This window comes from Tachypleus tridentatus, chromosome 9 (genome assembly GCF_004210375.1).
Source record: "Tachypleus tridentatus isolate NWPU-2018 chromosome 9, ASM421037v1, whole genome shotgun sequence".
NCBI lineage: Eukaryota > Metazoa > Arthropoda > Merostomata > Xiphosura > Limulidae > Tachypleus > Tachypleus tridentatus.
In genome coordinates, this window is record NC_134833.1 from 57,712,549 (window position 1) to 57,737,961 (window position 25,413).

The 25,413-nt window shown below is 33.0% G+C and overlaps 1 protein-coding gene across 1 annotated transcript; it reads right to left on the reverse strand.

Annotated features, from left to right (window-relative positions):
• Positions 1 to 112: 112 nt before the first annotated feature.
• Positions 113 to 25,184, reverse strand: LOC143227378 (B-cell receptor CD22-like). The gene is made up of 14 exons (XM_076458832.1): positions 25,178 to 25,184; positions 24,380 to 24,745; positions 14,188 to 14,505; positions 11,515 to 11,811; positions 10,939 to 11,211; positions 9,657 to 9,920; positions 8,654 to 8,992; positions 7,173 to 7,427; positions 6,146 to 6,415; positions 4,099 to 4,236; positions 2,968 to 3,001; positions 2,526 to 2,635; positions 1,278 to 1,380; positions 113 to 472 (listed from the first exon to the last, which is right to left on the reverse strand). The coding sequence occupies exons 1-13, from the start codon at positions 25,182 to 25,184 to the stop codon at positions 1,295 to 1,297; spliced, it is 2,757 nt and encodes a 918-aa protein (XP_076314947.1). The 3' UTR covers positions 113 to 472; positions 1,278 to 1,294.
• Positions 25,185 to 25,413: the final 229 nt, after the last annotated feature.

Genomic DNA, 25,413 nt, shown 5'->3' on the forward strand with positions numbered 1-25,413 from the left:
TTCGCTTTGTTTCTGTTTTTGTTGACACAGTACAAAGTTAAATAAGTCACTTTGTATCTGTTTTTGTAGAAAGAATGCATGATTAATAAATATTATTAGAGAGAATACATGGTTAAATAGGTCATTTAGTAACTGTTTTTTATTATTTTCTTGGGCTCAAATATACGTACATTCAACGTTTTGAAATAGCTCCAAATTAAGGACAAATTTTGCCAGTTCTTTAACCATTTCTTAATTACTAACAGTTTTAATCACCACATTTCTTTCAGCAACTTCTGGGAGAAAGTATCTAAAAATAAATATTTCTCTCATAAAAAAATCCAGAATTTTATTTCCACAGTTCACTGTGTCAAAAACTTCATCAGCCCCCTTTGTTTTTCTTTATAACATACACGTCTAAACAGTAACCGGCTCCTCGTCCAAACGGTGCGCGAGGAAGGTGTAATGTTTTTGTGGGTGGGGGTGATCAGTGCTGAAAAGAAACGAACAACATAGTATTATTTAATAAACGTTGGTGTTTACCAATAAACTTGAAATGTTTTCAAAATCAGAAGATAAAATATATGCTTATAAACGTGAAACATTTATTTAATATATACTATGATCTGATTTTAAAATTTATGAAACTTTATATCAAAATTCTTGTGTATTAGAGTAGAAACGTTTTTTTCTTGAAATCATAATAAGTTTATTTTAATTTTCATAAAGAAATAACTCTGAGGTATAGGTCGATTACTCTCTTTTCAGTGAAATATCAGAAGGCATGTAATTTTCAGAAATTTACAACCTTAAATACACTTTAATTAAACCAAAAGTTTGGAAGTGCGTGAAACTGACATTTTATCTAATAACACAGATCTAAGACTCGGGTCGAACCACAAAATAAATATTGTATTCATGGCTAGTTCATCTAGATAGGACTTCAAACTCCTTTGTCAATAGTCTGTTTCAAACGTAGTATAAACGGGTTCAGGAAATCTGAGCGTTGTAGTGTAAGTACATCATTTGCTTTTCATATTTTAAAACACCTTGAAGCACAAACGTCCTTCTGGGCTAACTATATTCATATTACACTAGATCTCTAAGAACGAAGAATGTGAAAAAACAGCTGGGAACTCTTACAAGTCGTACTTTTCTAGGACACAGCTAAGAGAAAATATTTTAAACTGATTACGATTGGTATGATTTCAGAATGCATATGAGATAAAGTATTTTTAAGTTAAATAACGTTTGTAACTATCTTAAGATAAAGTTATGGATGTGATAATGCAGCTAACCTGATTTTGTTATCTTGTCATCTGCGGTCGTTTCCACTTCGGCTTAGCGGGAAGTTTCGGGAACTCATGTGCTCTTCACTTACCAGGTCAGCGCAGTTTCGGTCTGCGAAATATGGAAAAATTACTGAGTTGACATAAACTACAATAAACACTCGTTTTACCTCGTAAAAAAAAACTAAATCATCCAAAAATGTACCATTTTAAAGAGCGAAAAACTATAGAAAACTCAACACAAGGCTGTCTTGTGAAGAAAAACGTCTCCTCAAGAAAAAAACATATTTCCACAATACAGATACCAACAACTATAATATTTAAGAAACAACAACCATTTTTAAGAAAGGCACACAACTATCTCCAACTGGAAGGTGAATACAAATCACTCGGTGAAGGACATTAGCTTTCTCCAAGAACCACTTAAAAATATACTTTATGAAAAACAACTGTCTTTAAGAATTACACTCAGTGGCCACTTTATTATAAAAATAAATGTACTCCTGCTCTTTAACGCAATTAGCCAAACAGCGAAGCATGTGGCTGCAGCTCAATGTATAAAGCATGCAGAAGTGGTGAAGAGGTTCAATTGCTGTTTGACCAAACATTAGAACGAGGAGGATATGTGATCTAAGCAACTTTGACCGTGAAATGATTGATAGTGCCAGAAGTAGTGGTTCCAGCATTTCAAAAACTGCTGACCTCCTGGGATTGGCCGACAAATCTTCAGGAACTGCATGATGTTATCGAATCAGCATGAACCAAAATTTGTAAGAAATGTTTCCAGCACCTCGTTGAATTCAGGCTGCTCTGGAGATAATAGGGGGTCTTACCCGGTACTAGATAGGTGTACTTAATAAAGTGTCCACCGAATGTACAAGTCTACCTTGTCCATTAACAAGAACTGTGTGTTTCATGGGGGCTGGAATAACTTCTATGAACTACACATACGTGTATGTCTACCCGTGAAGAATATACATCCAGGAAGTACAAATAAATGTATCATAGTTAATATGAGAAACAAACATAAAAATGAACATACAACTTTTTTTTTCAGAAATAGAAAAGAAAGTTTGAAAAATGAAGTTAAATAGATACTCATTAGTTTTATAAAATAAACTATACAGAAAACAGTTTTATATAATAAACTCTACAGGAAACTTAAGTTTTATAAAATACAATATACTGGACACGTAAGATGTGCATATTAATTTCACAAGTATTGAAATAACAGGATAGTAATGTTAAATTTTATACCTCCAACAATGTGCCTCAATAGAGGACTGCCGTCTGGTTTATCCAGGGTCGTCAAGAGAGGGGATGCTCCACCTGGAGTGTCATCAGCAGTTAATTCCTTACCCTCGGGTCTACGTAACAAAATACAAGGGAGCTCTCAATACCTCCCTGTGAGCTAAAACCTGTATTTTGTATAGGTTCTTGTTACGTAATTTAGACTTGCTGATAAAGTCTGAGCACTATTGCTCCTTTAAAGGTATTTAATATACACTAAAATTACCAATTTTTCTGAAAGTTCTTGGATTATACGTATGCCTAAGACATACAGTATTTGTATTAAGTAATGACAAACTATTTATATGTATGACTAGAATATACAATATTTGTGTTATTAATGACTAGCTAATTGAGTTGTTTTACCTTAAATCTAGCATTTTTCATTGACAAAATAAGCTACACTCACATCTGATGTTGCACTAAGTCTGTCTTTCTGGTTCCTGAAAACAAACACCAAAAAAATTCAGTTTTATTTTGTAATCACCCTTCTATATCTACAAGTTCTATAGTTATGTTCAACATAGGTGGGGTAAGGTTTTTTTTTTAACTGTTATTAAATTTAAATTTTATTTGTAAGAACTTAACACTGAAATGTGTTGTTAAGTAACTATATGAAGTAAATTATGTAGAAGGACGTCTTGAATAATAGGTAATGTTACTATAGTATTTCGCTAAAAATTGATTTCCGGTTTTCATGGCAACAACCAACATGGCGTCTTCAAACTCACACGAAATGGATTATAAATCTATGTATGCTTTTTCTCAAGCGAATACGGGAATGGAGTAGCATTCTAACGAGGGTGAATTAGTGCTACTGATTAAACTGTTTCAAAATAAATTTCCAAAGATAATACTGTTATGTAGAACACCAAGTAACAGTGCATTCTTATTCTCGATGCTGTAACTTAAATTTAGTTTCTGAAAATTTCTCGAACTTTTAACCTCATTTATTCAAATTGAGGAATTGCTTGTTACTATTTGATACTGATTATCACATCACTGGAAAGTATTTATACAAACAATACACCACCGGTTGTTGTAGAAAGTGTATCATGCAAATAAGACATCATTTACCTTTATGGAAATTATGTTATATAAAGAACACGTCACTGACATACAGTCGTATAGTCATGTTAAATGTAAACTTCTTACTGTTATTATTTGAACGAAGGATAATAATAATAAATTTATCTGTTATTAGACATCACTATTAGGCCTATTAATTTTTATAACTTTGCAATCCATATCCAGTCCCTTAAATATACAACGCAGTATTAACAATACATTCTGAAGTATTAACTGACAACACATAAAGTTGTTAAAAATATACTTAATATCATTTCTATTCATCAACAATAGAACAACTGAAGTAAAAATCCTATATCATGAAACACTATCCTAACCAAAAGATAATTCATTTTCTTAGTAGCACATAAATTCTAAGAGGTTGGACTTCTGTAATTGTTATATATATTATCTAATAATAAGTGTGTTGTTGATGTCGGATAAACTCAGAAAGAACAGCTATTGGTCGTACCTCTCATTCGTCGTTTGAGCAGGACAGCAAACAAGCAGGTTACTAGGACAACTACTAGAACCACTAATCCTCCAGCGACCCCCGCCACAATGATAAGGTTTTCTTCCCTCAGTAACAACTGGACCCATCCTTCCGGCGCTAAGAAATAAAAACATCATAAATAAAGTACACTGAAATTAACCTGAAAGTAACCTGAAATTACAGGTCATTAAGATTATAACTGGGGTCGTTAAGCCTCGCAGTGAGTCTGTTCGTTGCTAAGTAAACACATTATATATTCTCCCGTTTAAGATCTGGTTGTCGGGTCTTATCTCAGTTAAGACACATATCGTCGCTTAAGTGAAAAATACTCGCTTTATTATGTATTTTGTTTAGTTATTTATTTATTTCTTTTGTGTTATAAAACATGGTTAATAGGAAGTTAGCAACGGTTTAATAAAAACTTCAAAGATAAAAACTTTCGCTTGGTTCAAAAACTTTGGAATTCCAAATAGTTTAATATTATACGAAAAGTTTTTGGTTTTCTTGTAACAGAATAGACAAAAATGTAAAATATTTAAGTAATCTTATTACACTTTAAGTTTCTCTGGTTTATTGCCTTGTGGAAGACAAGCACATTTTCACATACAGTATTGAACAAGGTAACTTTTGATATAATTTAGATTTTGGACTTTAGTAAAAGTATAAATATTTCAAAGAATACATCTGTATAAATTAAAAAAATGAAAATATCATTTAGTATTTCCAGTAGATTCTTTAATTTAACTGAAACAATTGTTTGTTTTTGTTTTTTTTTAATTTCTCACAAAAGTACTCGAGGGCTATCTGTGCTACCCGTCCCTAATTTAGCAGTGTAAAACTAGAAGGAAGGCAGTTAGTCATCACCACCCACCGCTAACTGTTAGGCTACTCTTTTACCAACGAATAGTGGGATTGATCGTTACATTATAGCGCTCCAATTGTTGAAAGGGCGAGCATGTTTGGTGGGACCGGGATTAGAACCCGCGACCCTTAGATTACGAGGCGCACCCTTAACACGCTTGGCCATGCCGGGCCTCTGAAACAATTAAAATAATTAATGTTTTTAATTCAACTTGTTACAATTATTTGTTTATTATTAAATAAAAGCTACACAATAGGTTACCTGCGCTTTGCCAGTCGCGCGTGTCGAAACCTGAAATTTAGCATTGTAAGCTGTAACTTACCACTGAGCCATCGGGGAGACCAACTTCTTACAAATTATAATATTTATCATTGTACATTGTTATACAGAAGTTCATTGATATGTTTGAAGGGTTATAATGCTAAAAACAGAGTTTCAATACCTGTGAAAGCCACTGCACAGATACCCCACTGCATGACTTTGTGATTAACAACAAAATAGCTATAAAATGTACAGATTTCGCCCTAATATACATGATGCTATTACTTTGTTGTTTATATCACTGATATTATGCTATTTAGAAATGGTATATTCTTCAAATTTTAAGGCAGATTTATTTACATAAATAAATCAACGCTGTATATCCACCAACACGCAAGGTTGATTGTGAACCTCGACCTCCTTCGGTCATCGAAACATTGTTCACTCCTCTAAGTAAAATATTTTCTCAACCCAAACGAGCCATTTTTACATATATATTTCTCTACAAGTGAGTTTTCTCGACATCACTGATTTACATATATATTGTGTAACCACTGTTAAGTTAAGCCTTATTCTGTTGTCTACAATAATTTGGATGAGTATCTAAACAGAAAATATGAAAGTATTAAAATGGTCATATCACTATCTACATTACTAGGGATATTGTTTCAAGAATCAGTGTAAACACGATATAGATTTGGTTCTAACAGACTCCTCTTCCTGTTACTACAATAAGACGTTACGATCTGAAGAAAGCTTTAGTATAAAAGCGAAACGACGTCTCATGTCGAAAAACCATTAAAACCAAACTTCTACCACCAGCTTCCTACGGAGTTGTTGCGGATAACTGACTCAACTTTATTTCTAAAACAACGATTTCTTGTTAACTTGTGAGAAACATACATGGAAAGTCGGCAAGAGGAACATAACACGGATCAGATTGGCCAATCACGTTCGATGCAACACAGGAGTAGCTACTGATACTACTTGGATTTTCTTTAGAAATCTTCAGGGCGCTGTGACTGGCTCCATTGGTCACGTGGTAAACATGGACAGTGGAGTTGTTCCTGTACCACGTGAAGTTTACGACCCCAGGGTGGGAGTGGGCCTGACAGGTCAAAATCAAAGTTCCAGATCCGTCGTATCCTTTTCTTATCATGCACTCAGGCTTATCTGTTTGTAGGACAGAAAAGTTTACATCAAATTTGTTCACATGGGCTATAAGAAACAAGTATAGTTAGAGAGAACAATACAACCCAAGCAATACACGGTATGAAAGCTACCTTTTAATTAAGTTGAATTATAACACTCTTCTCTTGAAATTTGTTATCACAATTAAGCTCATAAATTAACTACATATATCTTAAATGTTTAATATAAAACGATGCCATGGAAACGTTAAGGTGATAAACAGCGTGTTTAGATGAAAGTCCGTCATTCCTTCTCCCTAACTGAATGTTCACTTGGAGTGATCACGATGGTTATGGTTTCTAATTAAGAGAGGAACTTACCCAGCAATCAGCGCATCAACTGGTGCAACAAGTAAACTTATCAAATAATTACAAGGTTGATAAATTGCTGTCCTTTAATGGAGCTCAAGGTTGGAAAATAATAGACGCAGCATTCGCAGCTTAAACCACTGCGGAGTATGTCTGTTACAATTTGTGTATTAAAGGACATTTTATTGTTCGAAGTTCTAGCGATAACACGTGGTAATCGCACACAATAAAAATACACTATATTATATCACAATTTCAGCTTTTAACATCAAGTGGTCAGTCAAAATACAGTCTTACATTCGTACTGACTTGGTCAAAGTAAAAAATCACACGAAATGGATATTCGGCATGCTATCTAGATTCGCTGTTAATCCAGGTCAGAAATACAACTACTAAGTAACAAATAAGCAAGGATAAAAAAAGCCACTCACGAAGAACTCGAATCACAGCTGCTGTTTTTGCTCTACCGTGCCTGTTGCTGACAACACATGTGTAGTTTCCCGCCATTTCCTTAGACAAAGATGAATTAAACGACAACACCGGACCTTGGGAAACAGGTTCGCCTTTCTGGAGCCAAATATACTCTCCATCGGGATGAGCGGATGCTGAACACACCAGGTCCTCCGGGACCTCCCCCTTCAAAATCTCCAACTGAACCATCGAAATCTTGATGTCCTCAGGGGGGTCTGAAATAGTGTAACCAATACCATTAGGCTGCACGTTCTCCCGACGGTAGAAATCTTCTAAAACCCAAGATAGAAGAAAATTTACGCATGGTACAAAAGAGTCAAAAACACTGCAATAAATATTGGAAATGTGCAAAATGAAACAACAACTAACAACTTTCTCTCCAATGGTGGTAATTTATAATGTTTTAGGCTCGAATTATATTTTCTCTTTTGCCTTTTTTAAATATGCTTTCGTTTTGTTTGCGTTGTGTTTCTAATATTCTAAAGTGTCTTGAACACTTTCTCGTCTTCTAGATATTTTTTAATGGATAAGGCTAAAGATATGAACAATTTCAAAGTAACAGCTTCAGCTTGTTTACCAAGAAAAATAGTTATAACTGGTATCTGTCCAAAACCAGAAATAATTTTTAACACAACACCCATCTTTCATAAAGTGTTTTCTCTCCAATGACTATCTGTATTACAGAATAAAGAGTTCTATAGGGGTTACTATCTTTTTTTTTTTTAATAATTTTTTCTGTTTCAAAAAAATCAGTTAGTTGTCTACAATAGTGTGAATATTATTACACGAAGCAGATTATACACAAGCCAGCATTGAATGATATTTACTATTATCGACTTAGCAAACTTTCATCTTTTCTTAGTCCGTGTTCATCTGTTGTATATTAATCAGAACAAGCCACTGGATTTGTCTTGACCAGTGTTCTTCTACTGTTGAATCTTAACTAGAAAAAGCCACTACATCTGTCTAGGCCACTGTTATTATATGTTGTTGTATATTAACCAGAATAAGCCACTAGATCTGTCTATGCCACTGTTCATATGCTGTTATATATTAACCAGAACAAGCCGCTAGATCTACCTACACAAGTGTTCATATGTCGTAAATTAATCAGAGGAAGCTACTAGACAAGTCTAAACCTTTGTTCATCTGATGTTCGGTATATATATATTACAATTAGTTTGACAAGTCAAATTAACACTTACTATTAACATGAACATAATCATTTAAGTATTTTTGACACAACTTATTTAATCTATAGTGTTAACACTTGAGACTTTAATCACTAATTGAACAACCACGCTCTTTGTATATTATAAAGCTAATAAGCAGTTTGAGACCCATTACTGTTCATCTTTAGACGTTTTGGAACATCAACAAACACGCTTGTGCTATTTCGGAAGATAATTAATATACAAGGGGAACATACATTTGTACTTACATTCCAGACGAAAGACCATACTGCTGGAGACTGCTTTACCCACTTCATTAGCCGTTGTCTTACAAGTGAAGTTGTTGAAGTCAAAAGTCGGGAAAGGCAGGAGGCTCATGTTCCACGAGAGAACACTAAGTACAGACTTGAACGTATTACTGTCGACATCTGCTGGCTGTTCAAAAGTTTCAATGAAGAAAAACTTCGAGCCATTGAGGTTCTCATTATTTCTGAACCACATGATGTCACATAAAGGTTCGCACTCTACTCTGCACCTTAAGTTCACAGTGTGAACGTTTCGTAGAGCGCCCCCTATAGCAGGTAGCTTCTCCACAAATCTGGGAGGTGCTATGTTAAAAACATGAATGATACCGTGAAATAAATTTACAATATGGGAAAACAAAAAGGAATAAATGTGTGTATTATGCCATGCAGGGAAAACCGCTAGAGGGATGAGGTAAGGAGAGCTATCTTTCAGTGATGTGAATTCCTCTTAATGTTATTTTTATAATAAGAAAAAGAATTATGGGTTGACTATTAACTTTTTCTGTGTTTAGAACTAATGCAAAGTCATATGAAAAATTTGTTTAACTTTTAATTTTCAGTCCAAATAAATAACGCGGAGACCTAGAAACTAACCTTAACTCGTACATTTCTGCTTAGTAAGTGATATATATGCAGATGACACATTATTTATAACTCATAACTCTTCGTTCAAATAACAAACACGGAGACATATCAGGAATTACTTTAAATCACATCTGTTTATCCCCCCAAAATAAAACGCAGACATATAAGAAATTTATTTAACTCATAACTCTCTGTCCGAATAAATAACACCGAGGGATATTTATAGATCAATCAAAGATTTCTAACATTTTAACTTCCTGTTTGAGTAACCAATTAAGAGATGTAGGATAAGAAAACACTTAAGCCTTAACCATTGTGACTAAATTCAATTTGTTGTGCAATACAATTTCTCGTGAGAGCTACACTACCATTAAGCTCTTACCAAAGGCATCCAGTCGGTAAAGGACTGAACTTCCAATCGCCACTTCATTCACTGCAGAGCAGGAATAATTACCTTCTGTCCCTACCGAAATGGGCTCGCTAATATATAAATTAGAAGTGGAATTCAGCACCAAGCCATCTTTTTCCCAGCGATAGAAACTAGCAGACGGAAATCCCATATCACTGACCTCACAGAACAAAGTTACTGGATGCCCTTTAAGTATTCTTTGGTCTGGAGGTAGCACTGTAGCAACACCAGGTGGATCTAAATTACCAAATTCAAGGATTTTGATGTAGAATTCTGCACCATTAACATACAAACATAGCTGATTAAAAGTAGTGAATTTTTAATAAAACACTTCTCGAAACACTGTTTATAAACAAGAAACTTCTGTCAAAACACTGTTATAAACAATGAAGTCGTCTAGAAACACTGCTTATAAACAATGTGTTCCTCTCGAAACGCTTTTTATAAGAAATGGATTCCTCCGAAAACACTGTTTATAAACAATTAAGTTCTTTAGAAACAGGTTATAATCAATGCATTCCTGTCTAAACACTATTTATAAACAATGTGTTCCTTTCGAAACACTGTTTATAAACAGTGAATCATTCTATAAACACTAAACAATGAATTCCTCTAGAAGCACTGTTTATAAGCAATGAATTCCTCTCGAAACACTGAAAAATAAATTCCTCCTAAAACGCTGTTTACAAAATTCTTAAAACACTGTTTATAAACAATACATTATTCTGAAAACATGGCTTATAAACAATGAATGATTCTGAAAACACTGTTTATAAAGAATATAATTCTCTCAATATACAATATAGACAACATCTTACTCTCGAAACTGTTTTTAAACATTAAACTCTCATCAACACACTGTTTATAAACAACAAATATTTGTCAAAACTCTTGAAAACTCCCTTCAAACTACTTTGCAAATAAATTAGGCTTGAATAACAGAAAATATTAATTATTAAAAAAAATCATACATCCCTTTTAAAGAAGTTATGACAAGGCTTAAGATGTAATAATCTATTGTCGTTCTTTGAAATGATAATTTTGTCGAACGTGTTCTAAGATTTTTCTCAAGTGTTAAAAATAATGATTTGACAGTAGAATACATTTGATAACTTGCGCACAACAGTGTTTAACACTAATGACAAACTAAGAAATAATATGTTAAGACAGTGTTTAGTACTAATGACAAAGCTAGTGAGAGTGATAAGTATTTATAGATAAACTAAACAGAAAACGGTAGTTTAATAGAGCTCACATTGCACTATGAATCTCTCAGATGACGACGTCGAACTCCAGCCGGCCTCGTTCAATCCCTGACAAGAATAATTACCAGTGAAATGTCTCTTAACACCGACGAAAATCAACCGGTTAACTGTTGTTTGTTCTAAAAACTTCCCGTCCTTGTACCAGTTCACTTCCGTAAGGTTTTTAGGGTTACCTTTCAAGGTTTCGCATGTAAGCCAGACAGAGAAGTTTGTCCCCTCTGTAGCTATGGGAGGGTGTATTACCAGTCTGACGTGTGAAGGATCTGGGATATGAATAAAAAAAATATCAAATTTTTAGAGAAATAAATATCTAGTCTTTTTTCTTTTTTGTCCCTAAGACACTGCAATAAGATATTTACTTCCTATTTGCTTGTAAGAATAATTAATTAAAATAATATGTATTTATAACAGTTATAAAAATATAGCATAAAGTATAATTTTAAGAGGCACAAAATAACAGGTATGGATTTTAATTAAGGTGGTCGTGGAGTTAAAATGATCTATTCTGAGTTACTGGTATGAAGACCCTATGAAAAGAAGTTCGATATCAAATTAAAATTCATTACACAAAATATCCAACTGCACAAAATTTAGAGACGTCCCTCTTCCATAAGCGTTTTTTACTTGGCAGCTGTAAACCCCGGCGTCTCCTCGTCTGACGCTTTTGATGTCTAACTTTGGTATAGGATTTTTAGTTAAAAGGAATCGGTCTGTTCGGGCTTGAGACAGAATTCTGTTGTCTTTAAACCAAACGATCTCTGTAACGTTCGGAGGATTGGCGTTAAAGTAACAAGTTAAGACGGCTTCGTCAGATTCGTTCACAGGGTAGTACCCTCGAGGTAACACTTCTACCGCTGGAGGAACTGTAACAAAGTAAAAGTATTCTGTTGTTACTTTATACGTAACATTTGTAAACCACGAGAAAGTATTATGTTTTTACCTCATAGCGAACATGTGTAAACCGTCTGTCTGTTCCTACATTATTAATAATGTATAAAACAGCCTGTTGCTACATTATTAATGCCTTGTATAAAACAGCCTGTTGCTACATTAGTAATACCTTGTATAAAACAGCCTGTTGCTACATCATTAATGCCTTGTATAAAACAGCCTGTTGCTACATCATTAATGCCTTGTATAAAACAGCCTGTTGCTACATCATTAATGCCTTGTATAAAACAGCCTGTTGCTACATTATTTATACCTTGTATAAAACATTATTATTAACATAATTTTAGGTTTGTTTCCTAAATATTATTTTCTGGCTTTTAGTCATAGGTTACACATCGAATGGGTTGAAAGATATTATATCATGAATACAATTTTCTTATCTTTATAATTAGCGCAATTATTAATTACATGAATATTAACTAAGATAATTTCACCTCTGTTCCCCATTCAAGCTAAAGTAAACTGATTTCTAATAGAACTTTTATCTGATTTTAGAGAGAACCTGGTTATAAAAAATATGCACGATTTCCAAGTTTCTCTTTTATTGGCAGTAAATGTATTGAAAAATATTAACTTGAGTAATAGCCTTGTAAAAGTAAAAGTTGAGAGATTTTTATTACTTTGTTTCGTAAATTTAAATGCTTCAGAGATAAAGCGCTATTACACTGTTCAACATATAAAATCTTATTCTGATTGAACGTGTACAGCATATAATTATCCTTCTCTTTATAAACTGATGGATATCTTTTTGCCATAATCTATCACTTCTAGACAGCTACATTTCAAGTAATATTTTTCGTTTACTTAAAGGAAACTCTCCGGGAATAAAAGAAATATTATTTTACAAACTGTTCACAAGTCTTCTTAAAATATGGTTCTTCGCTTATTTACACGACATTATCCTCAATCACATATGAATTAAATTCCAAACCCTGAGGTATTTTAAAGCGCTATATTATTTTTAGCTTTCTCGAATTTTCTTTTTGACCCTGCTCCATGGCTAATTGTACATCAATACTTGACCCATACTTATTTTCAGATTTTCTTAGAAGAAGAAATTCCCCATTCTTCCCCTATTCACGACTCTTCCATTTCCAACATAATCGTATGGCTTTCACTTTAATTTTTTTTTCCAAACACATCTCTTTTTTATTCTACTTAAATATTTCTTCTTTAAAAAAATAAAATAACTTCATTTATTTTCTTCATCTTTTATTGGAAACTAAATTGATTGAATTATTTTACTTCAGCCTTTCTTCAAAAGTAATATAATCTTATTTATTTTAGTTAAACCTATTTAAAAAAAAAAAAAAACTTACTTATTTTCGTTTGTTTGTTTAAAGCGTAAGGTTTCACAACGGATTATCTGCGCTATCCATTGCGAGAATCGAGCCTCGAATGTTTGCAAACGTAGAAGGTTTTCATGCATACAGTTGATTCTAAAGGACCTCTTTCATTTATTCACTTATTTTTTGACTGAGCACCAGAAGTGATTGAAGGTTTAATACATAGCTAGCTATTTTATCCCTAGGTAGCACATGACCTACCTAAATCTCAAAGTGTCTCCTAAAAGTCATTAATGACCTCTCAAACCCATAAGCCATGATATTATGCTTCTAGCTCCAATGTCTAAAGTTGATCTTGAAGTTTAGTATTTTAATTATCCTAATCAAAGGAACTAGGCCTGGTATGGCAGCGGGTTCAAATCTCTACTACCGAACGTGCTGATCCTACATGGTTGCTCTTGGTTTACAACAATTACTGACCGACCCCTAATTCATAAAGACTAAGGCCGAAGTAAATAAAAAACAATCGAGGGAAATCATGTTTAGAATAAACATAGCTAAAGCTATTGCTAATAGATCTTTACAAAATTATGACATAGTAAGAAATTAACTTTCAAATGAGTTATCCAAAAAGTACATTAAGTAAAAAACTAACGAACTTCTGTAAAAGAAATATTTAGTTCCATTGGCATTTCACCATTTCTTGACATTCTCTATATTATTTTATTTTTCTAAGTTACCTGCATCAGATATTTTGAATATAAATTGCAAATTATATTATTTTAACAAACAACGATTTCTGGTCAATATTTGAACTTCGTCCAAGCAACATCAAGGGAAAGAGGAATACAAACAAAACTCTACAATCACTCACTTCTTACTAGGGAGATTAGAACCCCTTTCTGTTACATTTTTACATAGTCTTGCTTTAACCATTATCCAACTCTTCACAAATTTTGCAAGCGTTGTTAATTAAATATAGCACAGCATAACCAGACTTACAAAGAACTTCTAAAGTGGTGGCTTCTAAAAGAGGTGTTTCTAGTCTTTTTTTGATGACGTTGTTGGTTCCCTTACAGAAGAATTCCCCACGATGATCATGTCTAGAAGCTATAAACACAAGGGTGCTTGTTGTACGATACGTTCCGTCACTCATCAAGTCCTTGCTTGTTATTGGTTGAGGTCGAACGATCTCTGACCGATTGTACCAGGTGATATTTGCGGCAGGACGAGCGCCCTCAACAGTACAAGTTATAGAAACCATCTCTCCTTCCACAACCGGAGTTGATCGACCCCGAACTCTCAAAACCAAAGGGCGAACTACAAAGTTTAATACAAAAATATCGAAAATAAAATAATAATTGTTTGGAATTCCTTTATATTTCATATATTACTTTGATTAATAAACTACATCCTTTAATCTTAAACGATTTCCTCAGTTTCTGTCTCAGCAGCAATGAAAGACAAATCTACTATAGTTTATAATATATCGACTTAATTAAATCAGTTTGCATCTTAAAAGAAAAACATTTTCTGTGTAGTCTCGTGAAATCTTATTCTAAAATATCTATCAGCATTGAACGTCCATTAGAATAAGCACCAATGTCGTTCTAAAATATCTATCAACACTGAACATCCCTTATTCCAAGCATCAACCTCATTATAAAATATATCTATCAATACTGAACGTCCCGCGGGTTCGCATACCCTTCGCGCCAAACATGCTCGCTCTTTCAGCCGTGGGGGCATTATAATGTTACGGTCAATCCCACTATTCCTTGGTAAAAGAGTAGCCCAAGAGTTGGTGGTGGGTGGTGGTGACCAGCTGCCTTCCCTCTTGTCTTACACTGCTAAATTAGGGACGGTTAGCGCAGATAGCCCTCGAGTAGCTTTGTACAAAATTAAAAAAGCAAAAAAAACAAACTGAACGTCCCTTATTCGAAACACCAAACTTATTCTAAAATATCTATCAACACTGAACGTCCCTTATTACAAGCATCAACATCATTCTAAAATATCTATCAACACTGAACGTCCCTTATTCCAAGCACTAATGTTATTCCAAAATCTTCCTTTCAGTGAACATTTCTCATCCTCAACACATCTGCCTTATGCTGATAATTTATATCCCAGTGACTGTCTTAACGTTAGTTTTTCATTCTTAGATATATTGTAATACTAATAATGTTAAAAGTGGGTATTCTATTGAGGTTAGTAGTATTGGTAAGAAAGTAATATATTATGTCTAATACAATTATAAGTAGGTAATAAATATTGGTTAATTCGTTTATAAGTAATTTTTTGACAATTAAATACACTATTCTGGTTGGTACGTATAGTAAATGTAGCATACTGGTATATATATTGTACTTTATGGAAGAGTGTGTTATTATAGTAAATTAAATGTAAAGTTTTAATGAGGTAGTGCAATGCCCCGTTTAACAGAGAGAATATTATAGTTAGAAGATGTAGTGTATTGATGCTAGTTTATTGTTTTGGTGAGTAAGTGTAGTGTTATAGTCGTTCTATAGCAATCTGGTAGCTTGTGGGCAAGCACAATGATTTGTTAAGCACGTGTAGTATTCCGTTAGTAAACACTGTACTATAGCAGCTGACTTCTCCATACAACGTGTTATTGTGGTATGGACTAGATGTTTTTCATCGCTGTATTCTTTTATTTCCCTCGTTTCTTAACCAAAATCAATACGTCGATAATTATCGCAAGTATCCGATAAATAATGCATTTCGCGTGTGCTCTAAAGAATGATCGTGTTCTTGCTTAACTTGAATCTTCTGAAAATTAGCAATTAACATTTTTGTACATTCTAAGAATAAAACAACATTTTAAGGATGACATATATTTTTTTAAACAATATCTACATTTTATATGAAAAGGATAACTTAAATCACACACCATCATTTCTGTAAAAGTATAAGATTTTTCAGTTTTAAGAATTCCAGAGAAAAAAAAGAGGTATCTCAGATATCCCGACGTGAAGAAAATGATTTACAACAGATACTTAAGAATGATATCGAAAATGAGAAAAAAATGTGCTCAGCTTCTTAAAACCCCATCAAAAGAGAGCGGAGATTACTTTTTATTTAGTTATATATCATGAAGCTTATTACTATGTTGCAAAACATATTTTTGAAGAAAAAACAATCGTGTATTTTGTTTAGGGAAAGTTTAAAAATTAACATAAATGAAATGTTCCTTGTATAGAGGAAATGTTGATAGTAATATACAATTTTGAGATAGGACGTATTTAACGAAAGTGATAGCCAAATTACATACTTAAAATCTGTGTTTGTACTTCTTATTTTGTATTAAATAAACCTTTTTCATGAAAGATATTTCCATATCTTGTCAGATTGTGAATTACTTGTCTTTAGTGGTTTTCTTTTATCATCTGTAACAGCGGCTTTACTCATAGCCTAGGAAATCCCCTAGGGTAATCATTCTATTCTGTGAGGGAACTATATTTTCATCCTTTAATAGCAGTAATGTAAACGTTATGACACAAACCTTCTAGTTCATGTGAATATTTAAAACTTTGGGGATAGTGTTATATTACTTGTTCAAAAATATGTCAAACGAAGTATGAAACTTAGCAGATAAACAATTCAACTTTAAGCACTGAAGTTTATTACCGTATTATAAAATTGTTCAACGTAAAATTCACTTAAAATGCAACATTTCTTGTCATTGTGTTTGTATGTGTGTGTGCCAAGTATACACGTTTGAGTGAGTTTGGCATGTCGTGAGGATATAGTGCTGTATACATTATATTCTTACTAAAAAGATACAGGATGGAACGAGTTTGGCATATTGTGAAGATATACTGATTTAAAATGACCATGACAAGGATTTTCAACCTTTATTCTTTTCACGAATTTGTTTAAATTCGTATTTTGCCCTAAATATTACTTTGCACAAAGATATTTTCTGGATGTTATACGTAATCTAAACCGAAAAGTTATAAGCTAATGGATATTACGTTCTGTACTTAGAGATTTTCGAATAGGAATATGAAAATTCCTTGTGAGTTCCACCTTGCTGACCAAATCGATGAGTTTTCATACAGTTCTGAAGAGCAGAGAGAAAGCAAAAGCTTGTCACTTCATCAGGTGCTTAACAGCCCAACGTGTAAACTGAAAGCCTTATGGAACATTTATTGTTATCTGAAGTTAAATTCTGTAATGTGTTGCTGTGAAATAGCGATAATTTTATGAGTTACAAATCACCCGTTAAATAATCTCCTCTGTGGCTAATGTTCCATTATTTAGTCTCCTCTGTAAGGATTATTTGGCATAAATATAAAAGTGTTTACCGAAAACATAATGAAGCGTTATAAGCACTCGTTCAGAAGAGATAGGGTTATTTTTGTGTTTTCAGCTAGAGATTTAATTAAAGAAATGTTTATAAGACCACCCGGTAGTAACAAGGTCTAAGTGTTAACGCTCTAATTCTAGGATGATATTCTAAAATTTGAACACGATGTATGTATATCATCTCATGTTGTCAATATTTATCCTTTTCTCGATGTAATCATTCTTATGTTTTCAATACAAAGTAGGCCCGGCATAGCAAGGTGGTTAAGGCGACCGACTGGTAATCTGAGGGTCACGGGTTCAATTCCCCGTCACACCAGACATAGTCATCCTTTCAACCGTGGGGCATTATAATGTTACGGTCAATCCTACTATTTGTTGGTAAAAATGTCGCTCAAGAGTTGGCGATAGGTGGTGATGACTAGCTCAGCTGTCTTACCTCTAAATTAGGGACGGATAGCGTTTGGGATGGATAGCCTTGGTGTAGCTTTTCGTAGAATTCAAAACAAAGAAACAAAACCATATAGAGTAAAATATAACTGTCATACCATTACAAAATATTAACAAAATACTTTGTCAGGATTTCACTTATAGAACAGACTTCACACTTAATAGCTGCTATTCCAGTAGTATATGGGTACTAAACACTAACCACAAATGAACTTCAAGCAACAGTGTGTTGCACAAGAGGTATGTTCTCAAACATAAGGTCTATTCAGTGTCTTGAGTAAACACCGAGTACTGTTTTTGTTCGATTTTCCTTTGAAGCTAATGTGAAACTACTTCCTCACTATGGTCGATGTACGTGACAAATCGAAGCCAATTATTTAAATGTGTTCCCAAAACAGAAGAACATAAACACTGCCTAAGGAAGACGTTTAACTTTTGGGTCTACGTGAATGGCGTAGTAAGGAACAAAGATAATTTCAAGATAAAGGAGATAGACAAGTTATATCCTTCGGTTCTTGTATCATAATTCTCTAATTAGTTATGTAACTAATATACTTAATAATATAGCCTTTCTTTAGCAGTTGCATATCCCGTGAGTATAGGCTTTATAGGATAATTGACAGTTGAACAGTATCTTCTGTCTGTTATCACCTGTTTACTTTAAGCGTTGCTTTTGTTATATGATTTTCTTATTGTCTTTTTTATTTATTACATCTATTTAATTTTGTTTAAATACACAGAAAATATATCAATTTAATCTCTTAGTAACAAAACGTACCGGGAAGAAACAACTAGCGATTCAACCTTTTAAGTCTTGAAGAGGTTTTGAATAAATTGATTATTGATAGAGAAGATGACCTGGAATTAATTAATGTGTAATACACGGAGGACGACTACCTCATATTTAAACTTACATTCTTATAGATGAACCAAACCATAAGGACGAATGACATTTACAAATTTTATAATATTAATATACGTTTATTTACAGATATTATTTTATACAATACGTGAATCGTCTTCAATAGGAAAACGTTAGATGGGTGTTGAAATAAAGCCAAATAATAAATGACGGGTATTGGTGGCAGGTTGTTTTTTCCTCTGGACAGCAACCAACAAAGTAAAATTGGTTATGCCTGAAAACGAACATATGTCGAATAAATTGTTTTCATGTTGAACATATAAATACTATTTAAATTGTTTCACTAGATTGATAACTCGGTCCTCAAGTAGCGTCCTGCTTAGCACAAATAACACCATTCTTAGCATTCTGAGACATGTCTCTTTGCCTGTGTATCATTAACGTTATTTATCTTTACTGTGCATTAAACGCTAATAACAAAACACCTCTTCCCTATTGTTTCTGTAACTATATTCGAAATCTTGTGGATAGTTAGGAAGACAGTCTGCTCTCTTATGTATCTGTTTTTCAAAAATCGTGGTAAACACATTGTTTCTCAAAACACCTAGTAAGTAGTCTGTTTCTCAAAATGTGTACTAAACACACTATTTCTCAAGAAACATTATGGTATAAGAACAAAACCAAAATTTCAGTACTATGTGATTTTACTCACGAAATCTTGAAGGTTTGTTTGTTGTTTGAATTTCGTGCATAGCTGCACAAGGGCTGTCTGCGCTAGCCGCTCCTAATTAAGCAGTATAAGACTTCAGAGAAGGCAGTTAGTCTTCATCACCTACCGCCAACGCTTGAACAACTCTTTTACCAACGAATAATAGGATTGACTGTCGCATTATAACGCTGAAACAGCGAAACCTTGAAAGCAATCATCTATATTTCTCTCTTATAAGTGAAACACATTTTGTATTATGCGGATTTACTTAAGGGATAATTTTGTACGGTTATGTCTTACAAGGTTCTTCTAAACGATAAATTACACATTTTATGGCTTAACATTTGTTTTCATCTCGTATTTTGAGTGGCTGAGAATTCTGATTTTATTATCAGTTTTGCTCTAGATTATAAGACGATTGTTTGAAAGACGGTTGAACAGTTATATTCTAACCAAAGACACCAAACCCATAGTCGAATTGGTTGTTATTAACGATTCGAAAGACGAGTGAGAAGGGAAGTATGTATATATCAACGTAACCAGGTGGGTATGCTACCGGGAGCCACACGCAATTTATATTTCAAGTCGCTTTGTTTCCGCGTTAATTTCGCCACACACATCATTCACTCTCGGCTTCTGTCGTGACGTTCATAATGTATGCACATGTAGAACTGTTTGTTTTGTCAAGCAACAAGGGCAGGAAAATATGTATTGATTTTTGGGACAAGATGGTCTTTTTCTGACTTGCTGAAATGAATTTCTTAGAAACTTACTTGATAATTCTTATAGTTATTTTAACAAAAACATGAACATGAAATTATACAACTGAGAAATTGACTATCAATCTGTACAACAAATAATGCGTTGGGGAAACCTTGCAATGTAAGCAGAATTTATTCACACCAATATAAACTTAGCTGAACTACTATTACACCAATGCAAACTTAAATTAACTATTTACTAAACATTATCAAACTAATATCAACTTAAATTAACTGTTTACTAAATTTTATTACATGAATACGAATTAAATATATTCAACTAAAAATTCTCACAACAAAAACTAAACCAAACTGTATCATGAACATTTTATAGCATTTTGAAGATAGATAAACAGTATGTTGGGTATTGTTATAGTTATTTTAACAAAAACATGAACATGAAATCATACAACTGAGAAATTGACTATCAATCTGTACAACAAATAATGCGTTGGGGAAACCTTGCAATGTAAGCAGAATTTATTCACACCAATATAAACTTGGCTGAACTACTATTACACCAATGCAAGCTTAAATTAACTATTTACTAAACATTATCAAACTAATATCAACTTAAATTAACTGTTTACTAAATTTTATTACATGAATACGAATTAAATATATTCAACTAAAAATTCTCACAACAAAAACTAAACCAAACTGTATCATGAACATTTTATAGCATTTTGAAGATAGATAAACAGTATGTTGGGTATTGTTCCAACAACACGAACTTAGATTAACTCTATCTTAGGTAAATGCTGTTATAATAACACAAACTTAGATGAGTTGCATCTTGAACATAGTTTTTATGTTATGAATCTTGATGAACTATATCTTAAACATTGTTATAAGGGTATTACCTAGATGAACTCTATTTTAAAAATTGTTACAAAAATATGAACCTAGATAAACTCTAACTATAAAGATGTATTCAGATCAAACATTTAAACTTTCTAAGGCGAGGATATCTATTTTTATTTAAGGACGTTAGAAAATAAAATAATATAGATCATGTTGGGGTACTAGCTATATTCCAGAAGAGTAATAGACCAAATAATATACTCAAGTCAAGGATTATGGATTAACTTTGGGTGTCAGTACCATCGACAAAGAAACCTGGAACAATCTGTACCAAAACCAAAGTGCGACGACATGCAACAGGCGAGAATCTGCGAACCGCAAAGATTTTATTAAAAGCCGTCTAAATGTCCTAGTCAAAACTAAGCAACGTAATTAAAAAAGATCTCTGTGCGGAAAAGCAGCGCAATTAACGTGTAAAATGTAACTTTAAGAAAATGTCTTGTGGTAAGAATATATTATAAGAACGAATATTTCATAAGGATAATATCTTGGTAGGAAGAATAGTCCGAGAAAAGAACATATTGAATGAACAAATATTTCATAAGAATATTATACTGATTGGAAAATAGTTTAATATTAATATCCATTACATTAGTCTGAAAGGAAGAATCTCATGATGTTTTTTTCTTGAATATTTTTATTTTATTGTGTAAAAGGTTAGTTTTTGTAATAAATAATTTCTATCAAAAATTCCGCAAAAAGAAATTATCTAGCATGCAACTTCTGTCTCAGCAACTTGATAGTAATAGCAAATTACTAACAACTTTATATATACACCCAAATTGTTCCAAGAACTGAAACTTCCAGTTCATCTGGATTGGAAATTTTATTGGAATATATATCTTAAGAACCAAACAAACCATTGGCTATTGAATGTCACGTGATACGTCTTTATGCAATATTCATGTGAATAAGAATTAGTGAGACAAAAGTTAAATATTTAATCTTATTCTAGTTTATTACTATCACGTGATTTAATTTCTAGCATTAATTACACTTAAGGTTAAATATCGTATTTTTTGTAATAGTTACGTTACAGAAAAAAAAACAGTCTATGTATGACATACGTCCCCAACTATGTCTAGAATCTATTATTAAACGTGTATATTGTTATAAAAAATAAGGTTATATTCAATAATAAGTTTTAATTCAGAATTTGTTTTCAGGCAATTTTGTATTAATCACATTTAGAAGAGTAAAAATGATTTCAAACACGCGAGTTGGAAATAGCTGAAAAATCAATTTCTTATTCTTCCTAGATTGTAAAAAGACAATCAACAATGGCACTGTTAGAAACATCAGTATTTTCTAAAGCCTAAGGCGCTCTAAAAATACACTGTTTGAAACAACAAAGTTTCTAAAGCCTAAGGACATTCAACGAATACACTATTTCAAACACCGTAGTTTCTAAAGCCTAAGACACTCAACAAAGACGCTATTGGAAAGATAAGTAATTTCTAAAGCCTAAGACAGTCAACGAACACACTATTTTAAAGACCATTACCTTCTAAACTCTAAGGCAGTTAACCAGGACACTACTTCAAACACCAGTAGTTTATAAAGCCTACAACAGTCAACAACTACACTATTTCATACATCAGAACTTTATAAATGTTAAGACAATTAATGAAGACTCTATTTGAAATGCCAGTTGTTTCTAAAGCATAAGGCAGGAAATAAGGTACTCACAAAGACACTAATGGAAACACTTGTAGTTTTCAAAACCTAAGGCAGCCAAAATACACAATTTGAAATACCAGTAGTTTCTGAATCCTTAGGCAGCCAACAAAAATATTATTTAATACACCAGCAGTTTCTAAAGCCTAAGGTAGTTAACGAAGATACTATATAAAATACAAATAGGTTCTAAATCCTAAGGCAAGCAACAAAGACACTATTTGAAACATCAGTAGTTTCTAAAGTTTAAGTTTGTAAACGAAAACAGTATTGGAAACACCAGTAGTTAAAGCCTAAGATCGTGAACAAAGAAACTACAGCCTGAACTTACATAATATTTTGAGATAATACTTAGTTGTACGTAGTAATTTTCACTAATTCTTACGTTTCTAGAATAGTTAAGTACACCCTCATTAAGTCTGAACATCTTATCACACCCTCTTATTTGTACACTATCTAATTACTTTTTAAGTTTCTATATTACATAATTAAATCATTTTATTTTCAGATTAAATTTTGAGATATCTTGTGACTAAATACGTATTTAAATATAAAAAAGTAAAATTTATTTGCAGACGTGTTGTTGTTTTTTTCATTTATCCTGTCTTTGCCAAAGTCAACCAGTTTGAAGTTACTAATACAATGGTCGGTTTACAATATCATATAAAAAAAACATTTTACCATAAATAGTATTATCATTCTTATATTAAAATTGTAAAAGAGAATGGAATGGTTAAAACATACGCTAAAAGCACCAGAAATCAAACATGTAATTTGATATAACAGCACTGCTTATGTTATCTAGTACTTGCATGATAGCTTCAGTTGTAAGAGCTTACTGAAGTATTTACTAGTCAATTCACTGCAGCCTCTGTTATCCTTGTTCGATAAACATATATTATTATTATGATATGATCTACTCGCAATCTGAGGGTCGCGTGTTGGAATCCCCGTCACACCAAATATGCTCGTCCTTTCAGATGTGAGGGTTAAAAAGTAACGGTCAATACCACTATTACCAGTACAGTACAGTATTACCATGGAGGTTTAGTTCATCCAGTTAGAAATGGTTACTATTTTTATAAATAATCACAGCATTACCCTGGATGTTTAGTTTAGCCAGTTATAAATGATGACCATTTTAATACATCATCACAGGCTACAGCATTACCATGGATGAGTAGTTTCCCTAGTAAAAAATGATTACCATTTTTATAAATATCACAAGGTAGAATATTACCATGGATAATTAGTTTCTCTACTTAGAAGTGGTTACCCTTTTTATACATCATCACAGGGTACAGTATTACCATAGATGTTTAGTTTACTTAGTTAGAAATAGTTGCCATTTTTATAAATCATCACAAGTGCAGTATTACCTTGGTTGTTTGGTTTATCCAGAAGAAATTGTTACAATTTTTAAAAATCATCGCAGAAGATGGAGAGAGCCTTACCATGGATGTTTAGTTTATCCAGTTAGAAATGGTTATCATTTGTATAAACCGTTATAGAGGATCGAGAAAAGAAGGCCAGCCTTACCATGTATGTTTAATTTTACCCATTTAGAGGTAAATGTTGAAGTAGCGGTGCTGTTGACAAAACAGGTCAATTTGGCGTCCAAATCCCATCGTGAGAGGATAAATCGCAAGGTAGAAACCACATCAATACCACCTTGACTACTTGGGGTACGTAATGTTTTCATCGGCATATGTGATGTCCCATTCCACCACGTCACATCCGGTGCAGGCCTACCTCCAGAGGACTTGCATTTCACAACCATAGTGTTCCCTTCAAGAAATGGGCCAATGGTGGTTCCATTTTCAACCACTGTATTATCTACTGTTACCAGAGGTTCTGATGGATTAACTAAAAGAAAATGAGAAGAATGAGTTTGGGTAACATTGTCTGTAATCAATAAAATGCTGACAAGAATGTAATATCTTTTTGAAAAATAGTTTTATAAGCCAATTCATCATTCTTTTATATGTTAGCTATGTGTTTTGTTTGTTTGTTTTCAAATATTTGCGTACAGCTATCCAAGAACTAACTAAGCTACCCGTCCATTATTTAGAACTGAAAGAATAAATGGAATACAGCTAGTCATGTATTCCCAACCATCCTCAACTGTTAGACTTTGACTGTGTCACCTATACGACGAAACATAAATTAATCTTTTTGTTTTTTTTAATAACTATACGTGGTCGCAGGATCTACAGATTCGCAGTCTAGTAGGTTAACCATGGGACCGTATAATTGTGTATTATACGAAATATAGTATCTACGTACTTCATGAGGTACTGGGATTTGCAGTACATTCTTTTAAAACAGTGTTTTTACCTTTCATGTCTGCATCATTAGAAGTAGTGACATCAAATCAATCGATCAGTTGGTAAATAAATAGAAACGCGCATCTATTTAGAAGTCAGATAGATAGAATGATTCGATACCCTAATAGATATTTTGCTCTAGAATAATGCATTCGTGTGATTTATGATTCTCGGAGAAATGGGAATTATGACGAAAAAAACCATTTCGACTGCATTGCACTTTCTAAACAGACCATACGTAGCTTG